The sequence below is a fragment of the Mesoplodon densirostris genome, chromosome 17 (genome assembly GCF_025265405.1).
Source record: "Mesoplodon densirostris isolate mMesDen1 chromosome 17, mMesDen1 primary haplotype, whole genome shotgun sequence".
Taxonomy (NCBI): Eukaryota; Metazoa; Chordata; class Mammalia; order Artiodactyla; family Ziphiidae; genus Mesoplodon; species Mesoplodon densirostris.
Window position 1 is genome coordinate 5,697,829 of NC_082677.1, and position 23,455 is coordinate 5,721,283.

The window sequence follows — 23,455 nt, forward strand, 5'->3', positions numbered from 1 at the left end:
ACACAAATGTCTGTAGTGGCATTATCTGTGATAGCCAAAAAGTGGAAACGACCCAAATGATGGGTGGATAAACAAAGGTAGTCGATCCATACGATGGAATATTATTTGGCAAGAAAAAGAAATGAAGTATGGATATATGCTACAACATAGATGACCCTGGAAAACACTGCTAGTGCACACAGAGGTAAGGCCATGTAGGAACACAGAGAGAAGACAGGTGTCTACAAGCCATGGAGAGACGCCTCAGGAGAAACCCAAACTGATGACACCTTGAGCTTAGACTTCCAGCTTCCAGAACCATGAGAAAATAATATTCTCTTGTTTAAAAACCAAAAAGAAGCTAGTCACAAAAGGCCACGTGTTGTATGATTCCATTTATATGACATGCGCAGAACAGGCAAATCCATAAGAAAGAAAATTAAGAGTAGTGGTTGGCAGGGGCTTGGAGGAGAAAGAACAGAAGTGAGTAACAACAGGAGTTTCTTTTGGGGGTGAAAATGTTCTAATATTAGATAGTGATGATGGTTGTACAACTCTTGTGAATATACTAAAAATCACTGACTTATACAATTTAAAATGGTGAGTTTCGTGGTATGTGAATTTTATCTCAATAAAGCTGTTTTAAAAACAAACCTTATGACTAAAATAATCAGAGTTAAGTTGCATATTGAGCTATTTTGAACTTTGTCGTAGTACATACAACCTCATCAGTGTCAGATTTTTATACTTTTAGCTGTTTCTCCAGCTTAAAGCTTTAGAAGGCTGATGTTAGAGAATTTTTACTTCGTGTTCAATAACACATTATTTATGTATTAAAAGATTTACAAACATATTGCAAAAAACTCACTGTTCCCCCAAATTGCAATCTTTTAAATTTAATGTTAATTTAAAATCACTTCCAATTGCATATTTTGAATTTTACCTATTTAAATTGTAATTTTAACAAATTGAGTCACGTAAAAATTATGTTGCTAGAGCTCTTGGAAGAAATCTTCGGTATTTCCTTTAATATTAAAATTATTGATTTCTAATGGATTTGGTTTTAATGCAAAGCTTTGTATATTAGGTCTCTTTCAAATGAGAGGCATCTGTCTTTGATTTTACATACCACGTTTTCAATAGTACATAATCCTACATGATAAATGACCTCTTTATCTAAATATAAATCCCCAAGTATCATGTTTCTAAAATTTGATGTTAAGACCCCGAGTCTTTACCAAGGTTGTGTGAGGTTAATTAAACATAATTCATAATGAAAGAAGACTTTCTTTCCTCAAGATGTAGCTTATTAAAAGCTTAAGTCTCATAGACTAAACCTCATGGAATCTTTTTGGTTGGTGGCAAGGGTGGGAAAAAGGTTAAGAATGCAAATGAACCAAATTTCCAGAAACTTCCAAAACTTTTGTTTGAGGTGCTAATGCCTACAGGGCTCTAATACTTAATAAGAAGTTAACTCTTGGTCTTAACTTCTGTGTTGTGCCTCTATTAAAGTATTTGTCAGATAATATGAAGGGTCCCTTATAACTGAACAGTTCGGTTAGAATGACTCTCTTAAAATGAAGATTACACCACCAACCCGGGGGACAGGCACCACGCTCTACTTGAAGACATGATAACGTACATTTTTCTCTCACTTCTAGCATGATGGGGAAAGACCAGAGAGCTCCTGTTCCGTCTACCAGCAGACTAAATCAAAGGTGGGAAAGCCATGGGAGTTTGTATGATAGCAGCGTAACTCAAGCAAGTCCCACAATGAGAGGCGACGTTAGTTTTTTAAATGTTATTTTCCTCCCAGAACTGGCCTTAAATCAAGGAAGGATCTAGAGAAATGAAAGCATGTTTACGTAAAGACATGCACACATACATTGCTGCCTACAGGGAACATGCCTTCCTCCCTGGGAAGTTTGTTTTAGGAGTGGTGGAAGGTGGGTTTAGAAATGAGAGGGGGCATGTACATTCTCTCAGACACAGGGAAACCTCTTTCCACGCTTGGACTCAGAAACTGACATGTACTCGGCAACAGCATGAAGCTCTGACTCACTGCTGATTAATCCCTTGTGGAGATAAGATTGTGACTTCTAGATGGACAGATGTAGGATATTTTAGATTATGATAACTGTACTCTTGGTCCCGGGTCCACAAAGGTCGGAATGGTTAGGTAGCTGCTTCCAGCAGGAATACACCTAATTTGTGGCAAATTGCTAATCCCAGAGACTTGCTATTTTCTTTCTCATCTTTTTATTATCAAAGGGACCCACAAAAAAGAATTCACTGGTTTCTTGCTTCAGAGTTTCTGCTATCCCAAGTAATCCCCAAGTCATCAGATCCAAACTAGGAAGCACCTGATCTCCATGCCTTAAGAGAAAATTTAAAAGTCATTTATATAGTATTTATGTCTTGAATTCAGGCGTAAAAAAACAAGTGAACAAATTGCTTAATTTCAGCAGGGACAGGTGGCACAGCCCTAAACATATGTTTACTTGAATCATTTGCTCGTGTTAAAGCTTACAATTCACACTTTGTCAGTCAACAAAATCCACCAACAGCTTTCCAGTGCAGCACACAGAGGACGCCATGGTATTAGCCCCTGAAGTGACCATGGTCTTGGTTCCATCCAGGCATGGGTGATGGACTTCACTCATTTTTCCTTAAACTCTATACAGGTTATTGAAAAGTAAAAAAATCTGTGTGGTTTAAGATGTTTACCAAGAGAAAAGTCCTCTGCTGACATCGGCATTCCTACTGTCAACGTGTATGAGGGGCACGTCTTCAGGGTACCTCTCTGAGCTTTTTCCTTGACACTGGCTTCTCGGAGGGTCATGGTTTAACAGGGCACGTTCATTTATCATCGGGCCTGTCACCGGCTACCATCAGGAGCCTACCCTCCAAGTGACCTGTACCCAGGAACAGCTCCTTTTCATGTGACATCAGAGTTAATTAAGGTTGGTCAGTGAGAAATCTCCTGCCGACTGAGGAGTTACCTTTTTACCCCTCAAATGCTCTACACTCCCACACCGATGTCCTTTTATTGAATGAGTTCACAAGCCACCTCCATAGAACTGTCTAACAAGATGTCATTTCAATTTACCATACAATGTCAAGGGAGTTATCTGAGCGGCTTGGAGCAAGGGTCAAGATCTGGTTGACAGGGCACGAGACATAGCTCACAAAGCATTCAGTGGAGAAGACGGTAGGCTTTCCTCGGCTTACACAAAAGGAGATGAACAGAACCAGTGCACTTTATACCGTAAAAACGCAAAGAGGAAGGTTTTGGGTATTAGGGAGGGCTCGGCACGGCTGTTTCTCTGCCAGTAGCAGGAAAACGCACTACATGTGAAGCAGACACCCTACCATCCTCTGTTCTTTTTTTTTCTTTTTTTTTTTTTTTTTGCGGTATGCGGGCCTCTCACTGTTGTGGCCTCCCCCGTCGCGGAGCACAGGCTCGGGACGCGCAGGCTCAGCGGCCATGGCTCACGGGCCCAGCCGCTCCGCGGCATATGGGATCCTCCCAGACCGGGGCACGAACCCGTATCCCCTGCATCGGCAGGCGGACTCTCAACCACTTGCGCCACCAGGGAGGCCCTGTTCTTATCCAATGTTACTGTTCAGAGGACTGTGGGGAAACTGGACCTGATGACACCCCACACGGAAGGGCTTATAACCACCAGCAGCGCTATCCTATCATTCATGTCGATTTACAAGTTATTTCAGGCCAGAGTACATTAACTTTCAGGTTATAAACACCTGAAAAAAAAGAACACTCCGCAGAGATTCAATCAACACACATGCAATATACAAACACTTGGTTTACTGGAAGCAACCAGGGTTTTTCTGCTGCTGTTCATCTTTCATCAATCGGTGCATCCTAGCATTTGGAGCAATTTGCATCATTAGGCATAGAAGTCGTATTGATAAAATGTTTGAACTGCCCTAATATTAACCTTCTATCCTCTGAATTGTTTAGGATTACAAGTTTCGGTTCAGCCAAAGGTATCCTCTGTATTCTTTTTAAACCATCAATCACTCGTCTGGAAGCATAGGACAGTATGTAGGCAACCCACAATTTAAAATCTCAAGTCTTCCCTATTCTACGTGGCATTAGGATTATGCTTTGTTCTACCACAAAACATTTGACCACATACTCTGTGCGTATCACTGTTCAATGCCAAAGTTCCGGGCATCTATGGAGACAATGACAGCAGGGCCCTGGAATTCATGTTATTTACATGGATCCCTCTGGGTTCCTTTAGGAAGGAAAGCATCACAGAGAAGACCTGGGAAATATTTCATCGATTCAATAAAGGAGCTTGTTGCCATAGAATGGCTAAAGTATAAGAACGGGAATTAGAACTTTTAAATTTTAGTTGAGACATTGAGTATAACCTGTCATGTAACAATGATAATCCTCAGGTTCACACACAATTCTTTCTGGAAAAAACTGAATATATCGTGGGGCTGTATGTTGGAATGCTATTAAGTAACCATAAAAAATAGTTATCATGCCAGGGCTTCCCTGGTGGCGCAGTGGTTGACAGTCCGCCTGCCGATGCAGGGGACGCGGGTTCGTGCCCCGGGCCGGGAAGATCCCACATGCCGCGGAGCGGCTGGGCCCGTGAGCCATGGCCGCTGAGCCTGCGCGTCCGGAGCCTGTGTTCCGCAGCGGGAGAGGCCACAACAGTGAGAGGCCCGCGTACCGGAAAAAAAAAAAAAAAAATTTATCATGCCCAAGTTTTAATTTCGAATCCAACATTATGCCTTAAAAATTTTGTACCATAAAATGAAGAAAGGCTGGCAAGTAGGCAGGCAGGAAAGCGTGTACCTTAAACTCTAGCTATCCATGCAAGACAAGGATGAAAACGTTATTATCCCTAACTCAAAGTTTCGTCAATTCTTTTTATATTGTATATTCTTCAACTTTCTAACCTATTACAAATAAGGACACAACCCCACTTGCTGTGCATATAAAAATACGGGAGAAATAAAATGAGATTGGAAGGCTGAGTGTGATAAAGTCCTGATGTTAATTTCAAGCTTATTCTGATAGAGTTTCTGTAGTCCAAACTACAAAGAACACATTCTCCCGGAGTACTTTAGACTGTCTGTAAAGGAGGTGCCTTATAAATTCACTCACTGAAAGCTGAGAGATCTCCGTCTTTGTTACCAATAACATATACAAATCCTCTGACCCCTGAGATTTAAATAGCCAAGAGTGTGCAATAAAGTTATCCATCATAGGGGAATTGAGGTTTTGAAAGCTGCGTTAGCATACTTTCTAAGGCTCATTAAACACTGTCCTTGACCATTGTGTTTCTATTGTCAAAATCAGTTTCCTTCTAAATTAAACAATTTGGAATACAACTGCTTTTCATTACACATATTTTGGAGATTAATCCTGCACACACAATGGGATGGGTGTGTTGACGGAACAGTTCTTTTAAATTCTGCTTTGCTTTAATTTTCATGTTTTCTTTAGACTCACTTAACTTACACAGTAAATATGGTAATAGCTGGCCTTCCTAAGATTTTTTTTTTTAAGATTTTTTTTTTAAGTTTGTAAATTCTTAGATGGAATTAATGTTATACAAGTTTTGCTGAGAGCCAGGCTTCTGGAAGGGAAAGGAACCAATTAAAAGCAGTATGCTGCCACCAGAACTATCTCAATTTTTAAAGAAATAATTGACTGAAGGTTTTTTTCAGTCACTTCAGTATGTGATATTCAGGTCTTCCTTACAAATATCCATGACAGACTTTAAAGTAATTTGCACCCAAAACCTGGAGAATATTGGTTTTAATTCTCGGGTCATTTTTACTCACACAGTTTCATTAATCTATTATAGAATTAGCATTTTTAATATCATCCAGGATATCATATATCAGATGGAAGAAAAAATAAAACCAAACACCAATTTCTGTTATCAGTTGGCCATCGAGCTCACAGGCTTTAAAATAACTTATGGGGGCTTCCCTGGTGGCACAGTGGTTGAGAATCTGCCTGCCGATTCAGGGGATGTGGGTTCGAGCCCTGGGCTGGGAGGATCCCACATGCCGCGGAGCGGCTGGGCCCGTGAGCCATGGCCGCTGGGCCTGCGCATCCGGAGCCTGTGCTCTGCAACGGGAAAGGCCACAACAGTGAGAGGCCCGCGTACTGCAAAAATAAATAAATAAATAAATGAATAAATAATAAAAATAAAATAAAATAACTTATGGATCAGCTCATTCTGGAGGACAAGACCAAAACCGAGAAGTAGAAGTTACATAAAAGCAGAAGGGGGTCTCCCCGGTGGCGCAGTGGTTGAGAGTCCGCCTGCCTATGCAGGGCACGCAGGTTCGTGCCCCGGTCCGGGAAGATCCCACATGCTGCGGAGCGGCTGGGCCCGTGAGCCATGGCCGCTGGGCCTGCGTGTCCAGAGGCTGTGCTCCGCAATGGGAGAGGCCACAACAGTGAGAGGCCCGCGTACCACACACACACAAAAAAAGCAGAAGGAAGCACTGCGAAGAGAGTTAGTAAGGTCCCCAATACTGGAGCTGTCCCCACAAAGTGAAACCACCAACCCCGAGATGAGAGTGATGAAGAGAGTGGGTTAAGGGTTGGACTCCCACCCGTGCTTCCAGGAGGCTGGGAATGCATCACCCTCATTTACCTATCCTTCTTCTCTCTTTTACTGCCAGCCAATCCTGGCCTTTTCCCTACTCCATTCCTGACACCACCCCTTCCTCTCACCCCCTCACCTTGGTGCCCTCTCTGCTCAGTAACCTCAGCATTTATTCTTCCGTTTAATATTTCAAACATATTCTAACAGAAGGATACAATAATAAACAAGACAAACAAGATCGCTTCTTTGAAGGGTTTATAACTTAGGCTGGACAACAGATAAGTATATATAGACAGATGTAATATTACATTTATAAATTAGTTTTTATACAAGTGACAAATTACATTATGTTAGTGGGTGATCAGAGGGAAGTGTACCAGGCGTGGGGAGGAGGGGAGGAACCCAGCCCAGGGAGTGAAGGACGTTCTCTCAGAAGAATGATGCTGAAGGTAAGACCTGAAGAATGAGCGTGTGTTTGCTGAAGGAAACACCAGGGTCTGTTTCTCTCTCCTTCAAATCTGCAAACCCTCTAAAACCCAACTTTACTTTGCAAACAACTGTTTTCTTTTATCAGCTACTCTTAATTCTCTTGCTTCTACAGCTCTGCTTTCCTTGATCTCTTTGCTGAGAGACCTCTATTGTTTCTTTCCAATGCCTTGGTTTGCATAGATAGATAGATAGATAGATAGATAGATAGATAGATAGATATAGATACAGATAATTTTTTTTTTGAAGTCTGGGGTCTACCTGACTTCAGTTGCTATTATGGAAAAAAAGCTGCAAGTGAACATTCACTAGAAGATATGCCTAGGTCACACTGTGCCTTTTTTTTTTTAATATAAATTTATTTAATTGTTTATTTTTGGCTGCGTTGGGTCTTCATTGCTTCGCACAGGCTTTCTCTAGTTGCAGCGAGCGGGGGCTACTCTTTGTTGTGGTGCCCGGACTTCTCATTGCGGTGGCTTCTCTTGTTGCGGAGCACAGGCTCTAGTCACACGGGCTTCAGTAGTTGTGGCTCATGGGCTCTAGATCGCAGTCTCAGTAGTTGTGGCGCACGGGCTTAGTTGCTCTGCAGCATGTGGGATCTTCCTGAACCAGGGCTCAAACCTGTATCCCCTGCATTGGCAGGCGGATTCTTAACCACTGTGCCACCAGGGAAGTCCCACACTATGCTTTTTGAAATCATGGAAGAGGGATAGATACAGAATGAGGGGAATAAAAGAAAATGATCAGATGTGATCAGTCCTAGCCAGGACTTAACTTGTGCCTCCTCTTCTCTCCTCTTCCTAGCCTACACCATGGATGGTCCAGAGCCAAGGGGAAATGGTTTTCAAAGCAAATGTTCTTATCCAAGAAGGCGAACACAACTGCAGCAATAATAACATCACCTGATATGTTTAGGCTGCGTTGCTGTACCTACAAATTAAGGTTCCCAATCAACTGTCTTTCTTCTGTGCTGTTTGGGAACCTTGACCAGCTAAATGTATCCCAGAAGGAGGGTCCATCTAAAGGAAATATCTCTTGGGAGCCATTTCTGTAGTGGCCAGGCAGCTTAGATCTGAATTCTGAGTCTAGACTTGAATCAGGAGAACACGGCAGCTCAGCCAAGGATAAGAAAGGGGTCATTGGAGCCAGAGAATGGCCCAGAAGGAAGGAACACAACACTTCAGATGTGTGGGGAGGATTCCTGCCAGCTCTTGGACGTATTTCTGCCAATCTCCTCCACTATACCCGCACAGTATCGAACCAATATGGAACCAAGATTCCTAAAAGGCCTCTGAGACCCAGAGGGACGTCTAGGATACAGCTCTAGTCAGTTCAACCAGCATTTATTGAGTGACTACTATATGCCAGGCACTGTCCTGGATTCACAGCTGTGAAGACAGGGCAGAAACCAGCCCTTCCTCTTGAAGGGCTTTCAGTCCTGAGAGGCCCCTTAGGACATGAGTCACCAAGCAGATTAGGTGAATACCACCACGTGTTCAAGATTATCTAAGTCAACAAACAGAGATCACCTCAAAGCTAGGTACACTTTGTTTTTAAAGGACACGTTTCTGAGTACAGGGAGTCACGAATTCTTCACTAACATAGTTGAGTCATTTCAGTAAAATTCACAGTTAACATCACAAAATAAGACACTCAATGGTCAATACAGAGCACGATAGATACAACCATGTTTCCATCTGGAAATAAAATATAATAGGTTAATTGATAATTGCTTGAGCACTTTTTAAGTGAATATGTTAAAAATGCTCTAAAATAAAAGGGTCTTCCAAGCATGCCTGAACTCATGCTAGAGGTTGAACATAAACCTGGAATGATGACTGGTTATGAAACTGACATCACGAGAATTAAATTCAATACAGCCCATGCTTTCCCTCGTGAAATCACAGAAGATACAGCATTCCAAAACACTGTCAGAAAACATATTTCTCAAAAGACATTTCCCCTCCCAAGTTTCTACTTAACACTCTTCCAAAATGGTGAGTGAATTATTCCAGCAAAGCAACCCCATGCCCATCTGCTTGCACCATGAAGCACACTGAAAATCAACAACAACAACTCTATTTCCACACTTTAGAATTTTATTACTCCTAAAAAGACACCTACCCAGATGTAGAATCACTAAGTTTAATGACCAGTCCAAAAGGGCTAAAGCAAACTAGAAATTCTTGAAAGTTAGCATTCATGAGAGTTTCCTGCATTTTTAAGTGACTTTGTGTGGCAAATACTGAACTTAAGGTATTTTTCATTTACCAGCTCTGAGGACAGGGAATGGGGTAGGGGAGTGAGTGGTAGAACACTTCTAATGTGTACACCAATGATGTGTGTCAAATATTCCCTAACCCCCAAGAAGTTGTAGGTACACAAAGTCCATTCTAGGTCAATACAATGACTCAATTCCCATGCTTTTTTTTTTTTTTTCCTTCTTCTCTAGTTCTAGCAGAATTCCCTATGGAGATTTCAAAGCTATAAAAATTTCCAAATAACAACAGAGAACAAAAATCTGATCCAAAAAAAAAAAAAAAAATCTGACCCAGCAGGAGACATTAAGTAGAAAAGAGTTAAACAGAGTTTTCCAAAAAGAAAATACCATTCATCATAGACAAAATGCTATAACACAAGTTTACATTGCCTTTTAAAACTGTTTGTTTGCAATCCCCTCTAATATATCACTGCCTTTCCATCTGTTTACATATATTTTTGGTTTCTCTAATGCCAACTTAGAAAAAGAAAACAATCATAAAACTCAAACTGTATATATATATAACCACTCCTTACAACTTTCATCCAAGCCATGTATCCCTTTGACCACACTTTCTACTGTTTCCTTGGAACAAAAGATAAAACTCCTCTATAGGTGGCAAAACAGCATTTTTCTCAGATTCAGATAAACATGGCCATATTCTGGTATCAAAAAATATCCCTCTCAATGTGGAGAAAAGGGAACCCTCCTACACTGTTGCTGGGAATGTAAGTTGGTACAGCCACTACGGAAAGCAGTATGGAGGTTCCTCAAAAAAGTAAAAATAGAGCTACCATATGATCCAGCAATCCCACTCCTGGGCATATATCCAGACAAAACTATAATTCAAAAAGATACACGTACCCCTATGTTCATAGCAGCACTATTTACAATAACCAAGACATGGAAGCAACCTAAATGTCCATCAGCAGATGAATGCATAAAGAAGATGTGGTACATATATGCAATGGACTACTACTCAGCCATAAAAAAGGAATGAAATAATGCCATTTGTAGCAACATGGATGGACTTAGAGATTATCATACTAAGTGAAGTAAGTCAGAAAGAGAAAGACAAATATCATATGGTATCACTTATATGTGGAATCTAAAATATGACACAAAAGAACTTATCTACGAAACAGAAACAGACTCACAGACAGAGAGAACAGACTTGTGGTTGCCAAGGGGGATGGGGGGTCAGGGGAAGGAGGGATTGGGAATTTGAGATTAGCAGATGCAAACTAGTATATATAGAATGGATAAACAACAAGGTCCTACTGTATAGCACAGAAAACAACATTCAATATCCTGTGATAAACCATAATGGAAAAGAATATAAAAAAGAATGTATACATATGTATAACTGAGTCACTTTGCTGTACAGCAGAAATTAACACAACATTGTAGATCAACTATACTTCCATTTAAAAAAAACTATCCCTCTCCAGGTAAGGATCAAGGAAGAAATAAAATGCTTTTTTCTCTTTCTTGACTTCTTGTACGTTTGAATGCCTGAAGGGAATGATCTAGCAAAGAGCAAATAGGCCTTCAAGAAATGCTTCCATTTTTGTTAACTGTACAAGGACTATCCGTCAAACAGGGAAAGCAGAGACTGTGTTCCTGACCATCCCAGACCAATGGGCGCTCCCTCTAGGACAATGCCCTTGGACAGCAGTCTTTTTCTCAGGGGCATAATAACTTTGTATTCTAAACCCTGAAAACCAAACTCCTTGGTTTTCCTGAATTCCTAGATTTTATCATTCAAGATCTTTTGGATAAATGTTGGTGGAAAGCGTACTGATTTCAAAATCAGAAAGACCTAAGTTTCCACCCTGGCCTGGTCACTTGGTAAGAATGGGACCCTCGGGGTTTCCATTCATAAAAGAAAGTTAAAAGCGTGCACGCTGGCTGGTTCGGAAGAGGTTCACAGCGCCGGGTATGCACATCCCTCCCCCTTCCCCGGAGGACAGAGTCCTCTCCCACCCCAGTTCATGAAGCACCAGGGTCCACCCCTTTACTCCAGCTTCATTAAGAAAAAGCTCCAGGCCACTGTGGCTTCTGGGATCTAAAAGGCGCACAGAGAAGTAGACATTTGATTCCCAGAAACAACCTGGCAGAGGGCAGCCCAGCCTGTCGGGGGACCTACCTGATGAGACCTCTTCCAGAATCAAAGTACCTTTGTGGCCTCATCCGCCCTCCCGTGCAGGCTCAATTCATCCGAAGCCCCATGTGGGAGAGCCTGGAAGCCTATATAAAGTCACGCTCTTAATGGTTTTGGAGCTCCTTCTCTGACTTGAGTTTTTTGGAAGGGCCTTGAATACCCATGATAAGAAAACCCACATGATGAAAATTCTGTCTTAATGGAGCCTTTAATGGTGTCTGCCACACACAGCAGTGGAATCTCCCAAGGCCATTTGAGGCCAGAGTTGCAGTGGAGTCTCACATTCTTTGGAAGCGGCAAAGCTCCAAGGATAGAACGGTTTAGAAAGAAGGGAAAGACCAGCACACTCTCACCCATGCTCCCTCCCTTCTCTCCTTTCCCTTAGGTTCTAAGGCATGGTAAGAGGAGGGAGGTTTGGAGTCTGACGGAACCAGATGGAAATAATTCCGGTTTAGGGAAAGTATTTAATTTATCTAAATACTTAGGTACTCTGTGATCTTAGGGAAAGTATTTAATTTACCCAAGCCTCAGTTTCCTCAAATATAAGAGTACTGTACCTACCTCTTGGGACTGAGCAACATACTATGTATAAATCTAAGTCCTGACGATCCGTAAGCGTTAGTTGCCTCCTTTCTCTCCACCCCGTCCCCCCAAACACTTACAGCCTCACCACATCCCCCAGAAGATGCTCAGAGATCCTCTGATCTAAGCCCCAAGAAGCTGCCCACTGCCTACACTCGCAATCTGAGGGTCAGCTGTCCCCCGCTTCATGCCGGTGCCATGGTGTTCTTTTTTTTTTTTTTTGCGGTATGCGGGCCTCTCACTGTTGTGGCCTCCCCCGTTGCGGAGCACAGGCTCCGGACGCGCAGGCTCCGGACGCGCAGGCTCAGCGGCCATGGCTCACGGGCCCAGCCGCTCCGCGGCATATGGGATCCTCCCAGACCGGGGCACGAACCCGTATCCCCTGCATCGGCAGGCGGACTCTCAACCACTTGCGCCACCAGGGAGGCCCGCCATGGTGTTCTTGAGAGCCTGGCAGCCACCTTCACTGTGGCCTCTGTCCGCTAATCAACAGAGTTACGAATAGGAAGCTCTTCCACTAGACCAGCTGTCTTTAGCTCACAGGTTAAGAAGGGCCAAGGCATTATTCACTATCATTTTCTTGGCCAAACTCCAGAATCTTTTCAAAATCTAAACTGAAAAGAAAGGTTAGGGACTTCCCTGGAGGTCCGGTGGTTAAGACCCCGTGCTTCCAATGCAAGGGGCACAGGTTCGATCCCTGGTCGGGGGGCTAAGATCTCACGTGCCGTGTGGCACGGCCAGAAAGAAAGAAAAAGAAAAGAAAAGAAAGGTTTAGTACTAAACAGCAGTGTGTACCTCAAGAAACGAGCCCGCCTGGAGAGAATCTCTTTCGCCACGCCCCACTCTGAGTTAGGACTGCTCTGACCGTCCCAATTTGGCATAGGTGATGCTGCAAGAGTTCAAAAGGCCTTAAGACACCCACTGTTGTCCTCTCAGGCGGCCCCTGCCCCCAGTAAGGAGGTGGGGGCTAGGCGGCTGGGGGGCAAAAGGCCGCCTGCAGTGGGTGGGCTCCCCCGACGGCCAGTGCCGCGGTCCCAGGGGCAAAGCCAGGGGACTACAGCTGCATGTGCGACCCAGGTGAGGCCCAAAGCAAACCACCCAGCTGAGCAGCGTCCAGATTTCTAACCCACAGACTCATGAGACATAATGAGTTCTCCTCGTAGGCCACTGCGTTTTGAGGCAGCCTATCATGTGGCAGGAGATGACAGATACAAATGCTACCACGACTCAGGTTTGAGAAGCACTGATTCAGCCGTGCGTGAAGGATATGCTCTTTCTGTATCTGAACATGAAAGCGTCCAAATAGAGCTCACACAATATGAGGCCTTCAACGCCCTATAGGTACCCCGAGATGCTCTCAGGGAAGGGGCACCCGGCGTTTCACGAGAAGGGTCCCAGCACCACGATTCTGCCCAGTGAGAGGCCAGCCCTGTCTCCAACGTGGCAGCGACTTGCTCACCAAGGGCGACAGACCCCTGGCGTATCCCCAGAAGTCAGCAGAGCCATGCTGCTCCGACAGGTGGAAGTCAGCCATCCAAGTGGGGACGCTGACCCCAGCAGAGGAATCCAGCTACAGAGGCTTGGTCAGGGAGGGAAAGATAAAGCTTCCGAGAGCTTCGCAGAGGGCTTACTGAAGGGTAGCCGGGCTGGACCAGAGGCGCGTGGGTGCCCGCGACAGGTCAGTAGCATGGCACCTTCCCAAAGGACTCTGTAGTCATGTGCCCACACTTCTAGAGAGGAAAGGCTGAGCGCTCCACAGCGTGAGGCAGGGAAGGAGGACCACTACGACCTTTCCTGTCTAGACCAGCAATCCAGTTCTGGCTCCTAACTCACACACCCTGCTCTGCAAAACAGGCCCGCCTATACCAAGCACTTTATCCCAGAATTCCTCTCATTCTAAGAGAGGAAGAGTTCCTTTCTTCCTCACAGATACAGTTTCCTCCACCTTGTTAGATGTCTAGTAATGATTTAATTTCGTGCCTTTTCCAGATTGGCCCCAGGACGGATGCCTCCCAGGTAGCCAGGCCTCTCAGTGGAGCCCAGGGTCAGGGGCTCTGAAAGCAGTGGTCTCTGCATCCGTGCCTCAGCACCACCTGGGGTCTTGTTAGAAATGCAAATTCTGGGACCCATCCCAGGCCTACTGCATCAGAAACTCTGGGGCGGGCCCAGTGCTGCAGCGCAAGCTCTCCAGGTGGTTTGGATATATGATAAAAAGGTTCCGTAACCTCGCCGCCCATTGGAATCACCTGGCGGCTTTAAAAGAATGATGCCTCGGTCCCACTCAAAAACTCATGATCTGAAGTGCAGCCAGGGCAAGAGGATTCTAGAAATAAAGCCCCCCAGATGGTTCTAATGTAGAACCAAAGCTGGGGACCTTGGAGAGAAGCAAAGGGTTTCACAGAACTCAGTTGGCAGACTAATTACTAATCAAGGCCGCCAAAGGTGGCCTTGAGCACAAGTGGTTTCATATTTGCATATAACAGAAGACAAGGCTTTTCATTTATCCAAGGTTCACTTCAGGCCTCCTTTCACAAAAGAACCTAATCATTGTTATAGCTTTGCTTGTGGTGACCACGTGGGAGGGTCTGTGGTTTGAAAGGAAATGCAGTCACACTCCACCTGCTCAACAGAAGGATAGAAGACCAGGCTGAGAAAAAGTACCCATAAGCACTGTGGTAACCTGTGAAAAGACAAAAGCATTTGCCAAGATTTGCGATAATAAGACGAGGAAGAAGGCAAGTGCATTAAATTTCAAGCTAGCAAGAAGCACAGAAAATGTGTCATCAGCGGCAGGACAGCGTGATGAAACACTGGTGCCGCCCTGACAACAGATTACAGAGAAGGATGCTCACCTCCCTGGTTTTTATACCAAGTGACTTTGTTTTGGAAGCAAATGCTTTGTAAAACTTTTATTTATGGTTAAAACCTATCTGTTTAATGCCATTTTTATTGTACTATTTTTCACCAGGTCCCTATTTTCTAAGACCCATGGTTTGGTGAACCGCGGTATTCTTCAAGACCTCAACCTCTGTATGCTTTAACTATAGGTCCAAGCGAAGTCTAAGATTTTGTTTTAAAAAAAAAAGTCTTGAAGCAGGTCACAGGTGTCCCAGCAGAAGACAGGGCACAAGAACAGTATGGGAGCCGGAAAGAAGCTCCTGGCTGGCCCAGGTCTAGTCCCTTGGTCACACAGGTCAAGGTCATCACTAGGATGCTGGTGAAGACGATCTAGACCCTGACACCAGAGCTAAGAATCCTTTACTGCAATCAGCGCTTCTCAATTTTTTAATGTGCAAAAACACATCTGGGGACCTTATTAATATACAGGCCCTGACTGGTTAAGTTGCCAGGGGATGCTGAGCCATGGACCACACTTTGAGAAGCATGTGCAAAGTTTGGGGCTGGGGATGGGAGTAGGGGAAGGGAGGTACCAGCTCGAGGCTGGATCGGGGGTTCCGATTTTTCAGAACATGTTTCACACCTAGTAGGCTGGTCCTGCCAGAAGAATCTATTTGCATGAATAGTTAAGGAGAACCTATTCTAAGGAAGAAGGAAATCAAGCAACTAGCCTGGTCCTGTAACAAGGCTCCTATTAAAGCAGAGTCTTGACTCTGAGTATCTCCCCCTCATTCAGATTTGCCACACAGCCCAGCACCCAATGACTCAGGTTTGAGTCTATGAGAGGATAAGTCAAAGCATAAAATCTAAGAGCACTAAAAATGGTATAAAGCCCTGCGGAGTAAAGGTGACGGGCCTGGCCCCATACCGATAGACGGTTCGGACAGAAATGTTGCACGGACCCAAGCCTAGCTTTGCTGGCCCAGAAGCCCCAGGGAATCATCATGACCAAACAGGAGGGGATCACAAGACATGGGTATCTCAGAGCTGGAAATCATAGCTGATTTCCTAGATCTTAGCCACTCGTGGCAGAGGACAAATATTCTCTGTTGAGAAACAGCCTCTTTAAGGAATCCACTCTAACTGAGGCCCGATGGACAGGCGAGAGTAACTAATAACCTGGAATAAAGTCATATCTGGCCCGGAAAGACTTCTTCTTTGAAAGGACAGTGTGGCTACATCATTCATTCATTCCAACCTTTACTGAGAGCTTCCATGCCAGGCATGACAGTAGGTGCCAGGGATGTAAGAGCAGTTAAGACACGGGCTCTCCTCCCCAAAGAGGGAGGGCAGCCACATAGACAGAATACTAACAATGCAAGGTGAGAAGAACGGGAGGAGGGACCCACAGGGACCCATATAGGGGCTATAAGAGGAGGCGACATACAGGAGTAGAAGAAACCAGTCATTCTGTCTGGGGCTCTAAGGAGGAGCTCGTGGAGCTGGTGATTTCTAAGCTGAATTTTGAAGACACGGGAAGAAAAGATTCAGAGGGAGAAAAAGGGTCTTGCAGGCAGACAAACAGCATGAAAAGTGCAAGGCCCATCTAAAGAATGGTGAGCTATTGCTTTGACGGCGGTAGAGTTTGTGTGGCTGGGACACAGGGTATGTGGAGGGAAGTGGGAATAGATGAAGCTAGTACCGTAAGCCACAACTATTTAAGCTGCAGCCATTCAAAAGGAGGATTCCGACTGTTCACAAGAAAAATTAGTTCTCTCCCCAAATCTCTCAGTATATTACTAAGCAGCCATCATTTTGATATTCCTAATTATACCCCTTATGGGCTTTAAAGTTTTTTCATATTAAAAAAAAGATGCCAGTTGGGTTTAATAAATTATGGCATAGCCATACCATGAAATGCTATGCAGTTATTGAAAAGACTGTTGTAAAAAATTAATGATGATGCATTAAAATACGAACAACATATTATGTTTAAAAAGGCAGTTTAAATAGATTTTTTCACAGAAGAGCATATAAACACATATCTACCACTACAATATGTTCATATGGTCCTAGTTTTATGTGTGTAAGAAAAACTTATTCGTGTACTGATGGTGGGAAAGAAGACTCTTAAATATATTCAATAAAATGAGAAATAAGATTAAATGCCAGCATTTAAGATGAAATTTTAGCTCTGCAATAATGTTATTCAACCAATATTTTAACATCTCTACTCTGTTTGGGGTAGAGGAAATACAAAAACGAAGAAGAAATGTTCTCTGCAGGATGAACATCAGGTTCTGTTCCTGGGTCTGCCACCAGCCAGCTGCTGAGCTTGAAAAAAAAAAATCACTGAACTGCTCGTCTCTGAAATGAGTAGATTAGATCCCTGAGGTTTCATCTAGCGCTCACAGTGTATGTGTCTGTGCAATGAGATCAATTCTCTCAAGGAGCACAAAATCAAGGAAAGGAGCAATAATCAGACATGGCTCTTAGGCATCCAGCTTTACCAAGACTGATGGGAAATCCCCAGGAATTCTTGACATCCCCCGACATCCGCCCCAGCAGCAATGCAGGAAATCTAGTCCACTATCTTCAGCAGACTCAATGGAACCATTTCCTTAATGAAACCCCCCTGCAGTCCCAGATACTAAACCAGAGGCTCTCCTTTCAAGCCCTCCCTCCATCACCCCCCATTTCTCCCGTTTCCTTCCCCTTCCTCAATCTGGTATAAAATCCAGTACTGTCATCAGCAGCATGCAATTTCCAAGGCACCCAAGAGTGTGAGGAATCAACAATGATCCTGGAAAGCATCTGGCAGGAGCTCTTGTCATTCCTTACAAGCCTCCCCAGTGTACTGAGCCCAATGGAACAGAATGGACTGTTCTTGTAGATCGTTTTCAACCAAATGCAACCAATGCTTCTGATGTTTTTAACCATTCCTAATGACATATTTTTACTTAAAAATTAAACCTGGTGTTATTTCAAATGTCCTTCCTCCTCTAGCCACAATGACAAATGCTCTGAAAAATTATGATATTCACTTGCTATCCAACACACTCCTGACCGTACAATTGAACCAAGACCCTAACACCAGAAAGCTCTGCGTTTAACACCCGGGTGCCAAGAGAACTTCCCTCACTCTCCACTCTCTCACACTCAACTCGCATGCACATCTCAATTTAAAGCACTACAGAAGCTATTTACTCTATTATTTGTTCTTGCTTTGCAGAATTCTCAAGCCAGAGTAAACATCAGTCATAACTTGGTGATCTACTGGGTAACCTTCCTCAAGGATATTACCTTTTTTTTTTGGTGGATATAAAACCATTTTGGGAGGCGATATATCATTTTCAACTTCTATATTATATACATTCAAAGGAGATTTAAAATATCTAAATAGTTTTGGTAAAAACAAAGTGATTATTTGGTCTGTTCTAAAAAGTCATATAAAATAAGTTCCAGTTTAAATAAGAGGTTTAGTATTCTTGTTGAAATCGAAAACTCTTTTAGACTTAAGTTACTTGGGGAACAAATAAGTATTATTTGCAACTAGTAAGCATTAACTGAAAAAAACAAGAAATACAAACAGGTTTTAAATGACCGGTCTCCTTAGAAGAGACCATGGAACTAGAGTTATGAAATAGAGTCTATTTCATAGAGTTACACATTCTGTTAGTTAAAAAAAAAAAAAAAAAAAAAAGCCCAAGATCATGATTCATCCTGGCTTGGGCATCCTCTAACAGCTTAGTTCTTGCAACCCGATAAAGAGCAAGCGAATCGGTTGGAATTAGGTGTGTTGTACTAGTGAAAAAGAAAGTCCACCGTGATTACTGACAGCAGGGGAAAGCCAGCTCAGCCTCCTTTCAGCCCCGGCTCTGGCATCACAGGGCTGGTCATCCACTCTATAGGCAAATGCAGTTAAGGGAGGGAGAAAAACAGACACTGTGTTCAGTCTGTTTCTTGGAATCATTCATTGAATTTTAGAGTTGGGAAAGGCCCCTAGAAATAACCATCTATTCTAACGTCTGAATTTTACATGTGAATACACAAAACCCACTTAGTGCTCCCTAGAAAAGAAACTGGATAGCCTATTATAGAATTTTCAACAGGGACAGAAAAAACTTAATAAATAAATAAATACGGTCAAAATATTGAGGAACTAGAGTAGGTGACCACCTACAATTTATCTGCAGTGTGATCCATCATTTGGAAAACTACGTGGACCACCAAACGTGCTACGGAATTAACATTTCAAACGTACAATTCCGGAAAAACACAACCCAAAGTGTGGCTTTATAAACCTTGGAGAAAAGACAAACTGTTATGCGAAATTAGCTTGATTTTGAGAGATTTAGTACATTCATTTTGGAAATGGGGATCATTGTCATGTACACTTTTGATTTAACTTTATATCATTAATTAACTCCACTCACAAAATTTGCAAGTGAAGCACTTCCGATTAGCAATAGCAAACTGTACATGTCAGCTGCTCAAAAACTCTAGAAAAAGGGGGGCAGACAAAAAGGGTGTGCGGCTTTCATCGAGGGTGTGCTGCCTTAAAATAAGAAAACGAGACTTTGAGCTGGAGAAAGGAAGACTAGTATCCTTTTTAGGGGAAGAGATTGCAATATAGAGGACTTGGAAGCACGTGAATATTGGAGTGTTTTTATTTCCCAGGGTATTTAGAAGAAGGTAAATATACTCTTTATGGGGAAAGGCATCATCTTTTTGTATTACTGAACCTCTGATTATTTTATACCTCAGTGAACGCACACGTAATATTAATAACTCATAAAATTATATAGCACCCAACAGTGAGCAGAGCTGGCCCGTGATGGGTGCAAGCTGAACTCCTCATAAATCCACAGGGCAGAAACTTGGCCCCTATCTAGACACCACTCCCCAGACATGCAGCCCCTCGTTCAGTCTGAAAGCGCTGACGCAGCTTAGAAAGCAGGTACTTGATTGTTTTACTGTGACGCAGCTGTTAACCCGCGGCAGAAGCCTGTGGTTTAGATTGGCGATTACAGACCCCAAACAGCTGATAGAACATTCCCTAAACCGGCAGGTGAAGAGGTTCTCACCTTGCCAATGTTTGTCTTGCTTTCTCCCTATAACACACGTAAAACATTTTTTTAAAAATCACAAAAGAGTTCCAAGATTTCTGCCTCATTTAAATAAAATCTAGGAGGAATCATAAGAGGATCTCACTCGCGTTTCTGAAAAGCTTCCACGGATGTAAGTTGCTTTGAACCACGAACAGAACTATACTTTGCTAGTTTTTGAAACAAAATAAAGATGTCTACGTGTGAAGCAGAAAATCCAATAAAGCGTATACTTTCCCCTCCATGTTCTGGATTCACAGTAATTTACCTAGATTTACTTTCACATAATAGACGATGGACTTCAGCAAGTTACTTAAATGCTCCAAGCAATTGTATTTCAAAACACATGACTTTTCAAACCCCCAAATGTAGTTTTGAAACAGAAAAGCAGTACTTCACTTCGTATAGTTATTTTAGCAACATTTCCAACTTAGAGCGAGTTCTCTCCAATTTAGTACGAATTCGCCTTGCCTCTCGGTTTAACAGCTTCATCCAAGTGGAACTATTACTTGTTATTAAGAAACAGGTGTTTTAATTAGTCTTCCCACTGAGAAGGAACATTTGTTACTGACTTTTGAGTTTAACAAGCATTTAAAAAAAATATGCTCAACCCTACGGACTTTCCTACCCAGGGATCTTTGCAATAACATACGTTACTGTATTTTATTTCATATTTTACCTTTCCTCCACGACGCTTAAGAGACAGGCGCTCCAAAATCTGGCCCTCTGCGCCCAGGGGGACTAAACCAGGGGGCTTGGCCACTGAGCCCCGCTGAGCAGAAAAAGCAAGTCCGAGTCCCTAAATGCCCTCGGGTTTTGGCGTCTCGGTGGAGGCCACGGCCACACTAACCAGGTACAACCTACTGGTCCCTGAAGGTTCTGCCGCCAGTGTCCCTAACGCCCAGCAAAGGCGCGCACCTCACCGATTCCTCAAACCACACCTTTTGGTCCAAATCATTTGCCCTTTCTTCTCTCGGAACTTAAAGGCTAGGCTTGCAATTCTGAAACTTAACGGGATTTGGGTCCTCGACTGCCCTCGTCGGTCAAGGTCACTCAGGTCGGCGACCTGGGCTGGACCCGGGGCAGAGGCTCCACTCGGATGGATGCGCGCCCAGCGCTGAGGCCCAGCGGCCGGCGAGCGGGGAGCGGGAGGGGGGAGGGAGGAGAGGACGCTGGCGGAACGTTCCCCGGACACGCGAGCTCGGGGGCCCAGAGTGGGTCGAAGGATACCAGCTCTTGCCATCTTCAGGGATGTGTGTGCTCCCGCCCGGCACGCGATCCCCTCCAAAGGGGCTCACCTCCTTCCCTCGGGAGGCGCGACGTCGCGGCCCGTGCCCGACATCGCCGAGGCCGGGCCTCAGCCCAGCCCGCGGGCAGCCACGCGGGCGTCCTAGGAGCCGCTGATCCGGGGGCCTCGCGGACCCGGCCAGGCCACCTGAGAGCAGGCACTGGGTGTCAGGCAGGTCCAGGTGCGCGGCACTTCCCGAGCCCAGAACCTGGGTGGGGGGCCCCGGCTTGGGGGAGGTGGCCAGGCAGCGAGGATCAGCGACTCCAGCCGCAAGGGGCAGCCCCAGCGCGGACCCGAGCGCGGCGATGCTCGCGGACCCCAGCCAGCTGCTCTCCGAGGAGCCCAGCCCGACCGCCCGGCGGCGGAGAAAGGGCGTCACGGCCCCAGGCGTGCCCACTGCAACTAGTGTCCCCGGTTCCCTCCGAGCTCGCTCCCCGCGCGCACCCGGCCCCCCGGGCTGCGCCCCTGCCCCCGCCAGCCCCGCGCCGGCCTCCGGCCCCGGCCGCGCCTCACCTGTGAGAAGCAGACCGCCGAGCAGCGCGCAGAGCAGGGCCCCGGTGTCCCAGCAGCTGACCATGGTGAGCGCGACGCGGCCTGCTCGTCCGGTGCCCGCGCTCCTCGCGGGCGCCCGCCGCAGCCGCCCGAGCCTGTGTCCTCTCGCTCCGGCCCTCCGCCCCGAGCGCCCCTCTCCGCGGCTCCAGCCGAGAGACAACCACTTCCCCCGGTAATCCTCGCAGCCCGGCGTCCTCCGGCCGTTGCGTTCCAGCCCCGGAGCCCGCTCCGAGCCGCCGCCGCCGCCGCCGCCGGGGAGGAGCCGCGAGGAGTGCTGATCCCGCGGGCTCCGAGCCTCCAGCGGACCTCGATTAAGAGGAGGCGAGGGCGGGGGCGATTTATAACCTTTCCCCAGCCCACTTCCTACCCCGGCACCTCCTTCCAGTGACGTCAAGGGGTCCCCCACCCCTCATCCGCCTCCCCACCTACCCTCTTCCTCCGGGACCTGATTCCCTACGGCTCGGGAGGGGGCGGGGGCCGCCGGGCGCGGGGGCGGGGAGGGAGCGCGCGTGGGGAGGCGCGGGCGGCGCGGCCCCGGAGCGCCGCCGGGCAGGTTCACGGTCCTTGCTCCCGGCTCCTGTCCCGGTCCCCTCCTCCTCCTTTAGCTCTCAGGAAATCCCTGCAGCCTCCCTCCGCCCGGCTTACTCAGCCCTGGGGGCCGCCCGAAGCTGGGAAGGGGACGGGGCTGGACCTCCACCGCCCGGCCCCCGGGGCGGAAAGTCCGACCCTGGGAAGCTGGCCGCGCCTCCGCGACGGTGTCCTTGGCACGGAGGGGCGAGGCGCAGGCCGGCTCCCTCCCTCCTTCCTTGCTCTTCCCGCGCTGTCCCGCCGCCCCGCGACTCTCCCAACTGTGCCCAGACGTCTAGGAAGGCGCCGGACACCCTCGGCACAGGGGACTGCGCCAGGAGCGCCCGCGGGGACCGGACGCTTGGCTGGCACCTTCGGGAAGACAGCGAAGCCGCTCAGGTCTCTGGGGAGCGCGTCTGTGTCTTTTTCGACCTCACAGATGCACCCGCCCAAGTCACTTCCTAAACCCTCGGCTTCCTAGAAGCAAAACAAGCAATAACATCATGATACCTTTTAAAAAGCTGGGACATGAAGCTGCTCCTGCAACTTTTAAAGGCCGAGCACTTGAACTTTATTTCCTAAATGCTCGAAAAGAATCCTTCTGATGGCTGCTTGCTACGCAAGATGAGTGACTCCACTGCCCTCCGAACAAAACCCCGGGAAATTAACATGAGGTACTAGATCATTTGCGATGACACTAATTCCACCTCGTTCCCCAATTATGTGTCCATTACCTCAAAGGCTGATATCGTCCTAGGCTCCACGGAGCAGCCCAGTCTTGTCCCTGTAAATACCGCTGGTTTGAAAAATAGTTCTACTGCAAAATGTCAGATGGCCACGATAAAAAGGAACGTGATGGCTCCTAAACACTGGGCCAGCGGACTCTTCCTGAAGGACTGGACTGCCTCCCGCCGGGGAAGGTTAGGCAACCCGGAGTTGCCACACCTCTGGGCGGCAGGGCCAGGACAGGTCCCCGCCGCTGGGAGCCCCACGCAGGAACAGCGCGTCCGCCCACCT

The 23,455-nt window shown here is 45.9% G+C and overlaps 1 protein-coding gene across 2 annotated transcripts in view; it reads right to left on the minus strand.

Annotated features, from left to right (window-relative positions):
• FLT1 (fms related receptor tyrosine kinase 1) overlaps nt 1-22,289 on the minus strand; it is a 177,545-nt gene extending 155,256 nt beyond the window's left edge. Inside the window, exon 1 of one of the 2 annotated variants that reach the window (XM_060080177.1) lies at nt 21,833-22,289. In XM_060080177.1, the coding sequence (XP_059936160.1) occupies nt 21,833-21,896 (64 nt within the window). In that variant the 5' untranslated portion in view covers nt 21,897-22,289. The remainder of the gene's footprint in view (nt 1-21,832) is intronic. The other variant, XM_060080178.1, reaches the window with a different exon arrangement.
• Nucleotides 22,290-23,455: the final 1,166 nt, after the last annotated feature.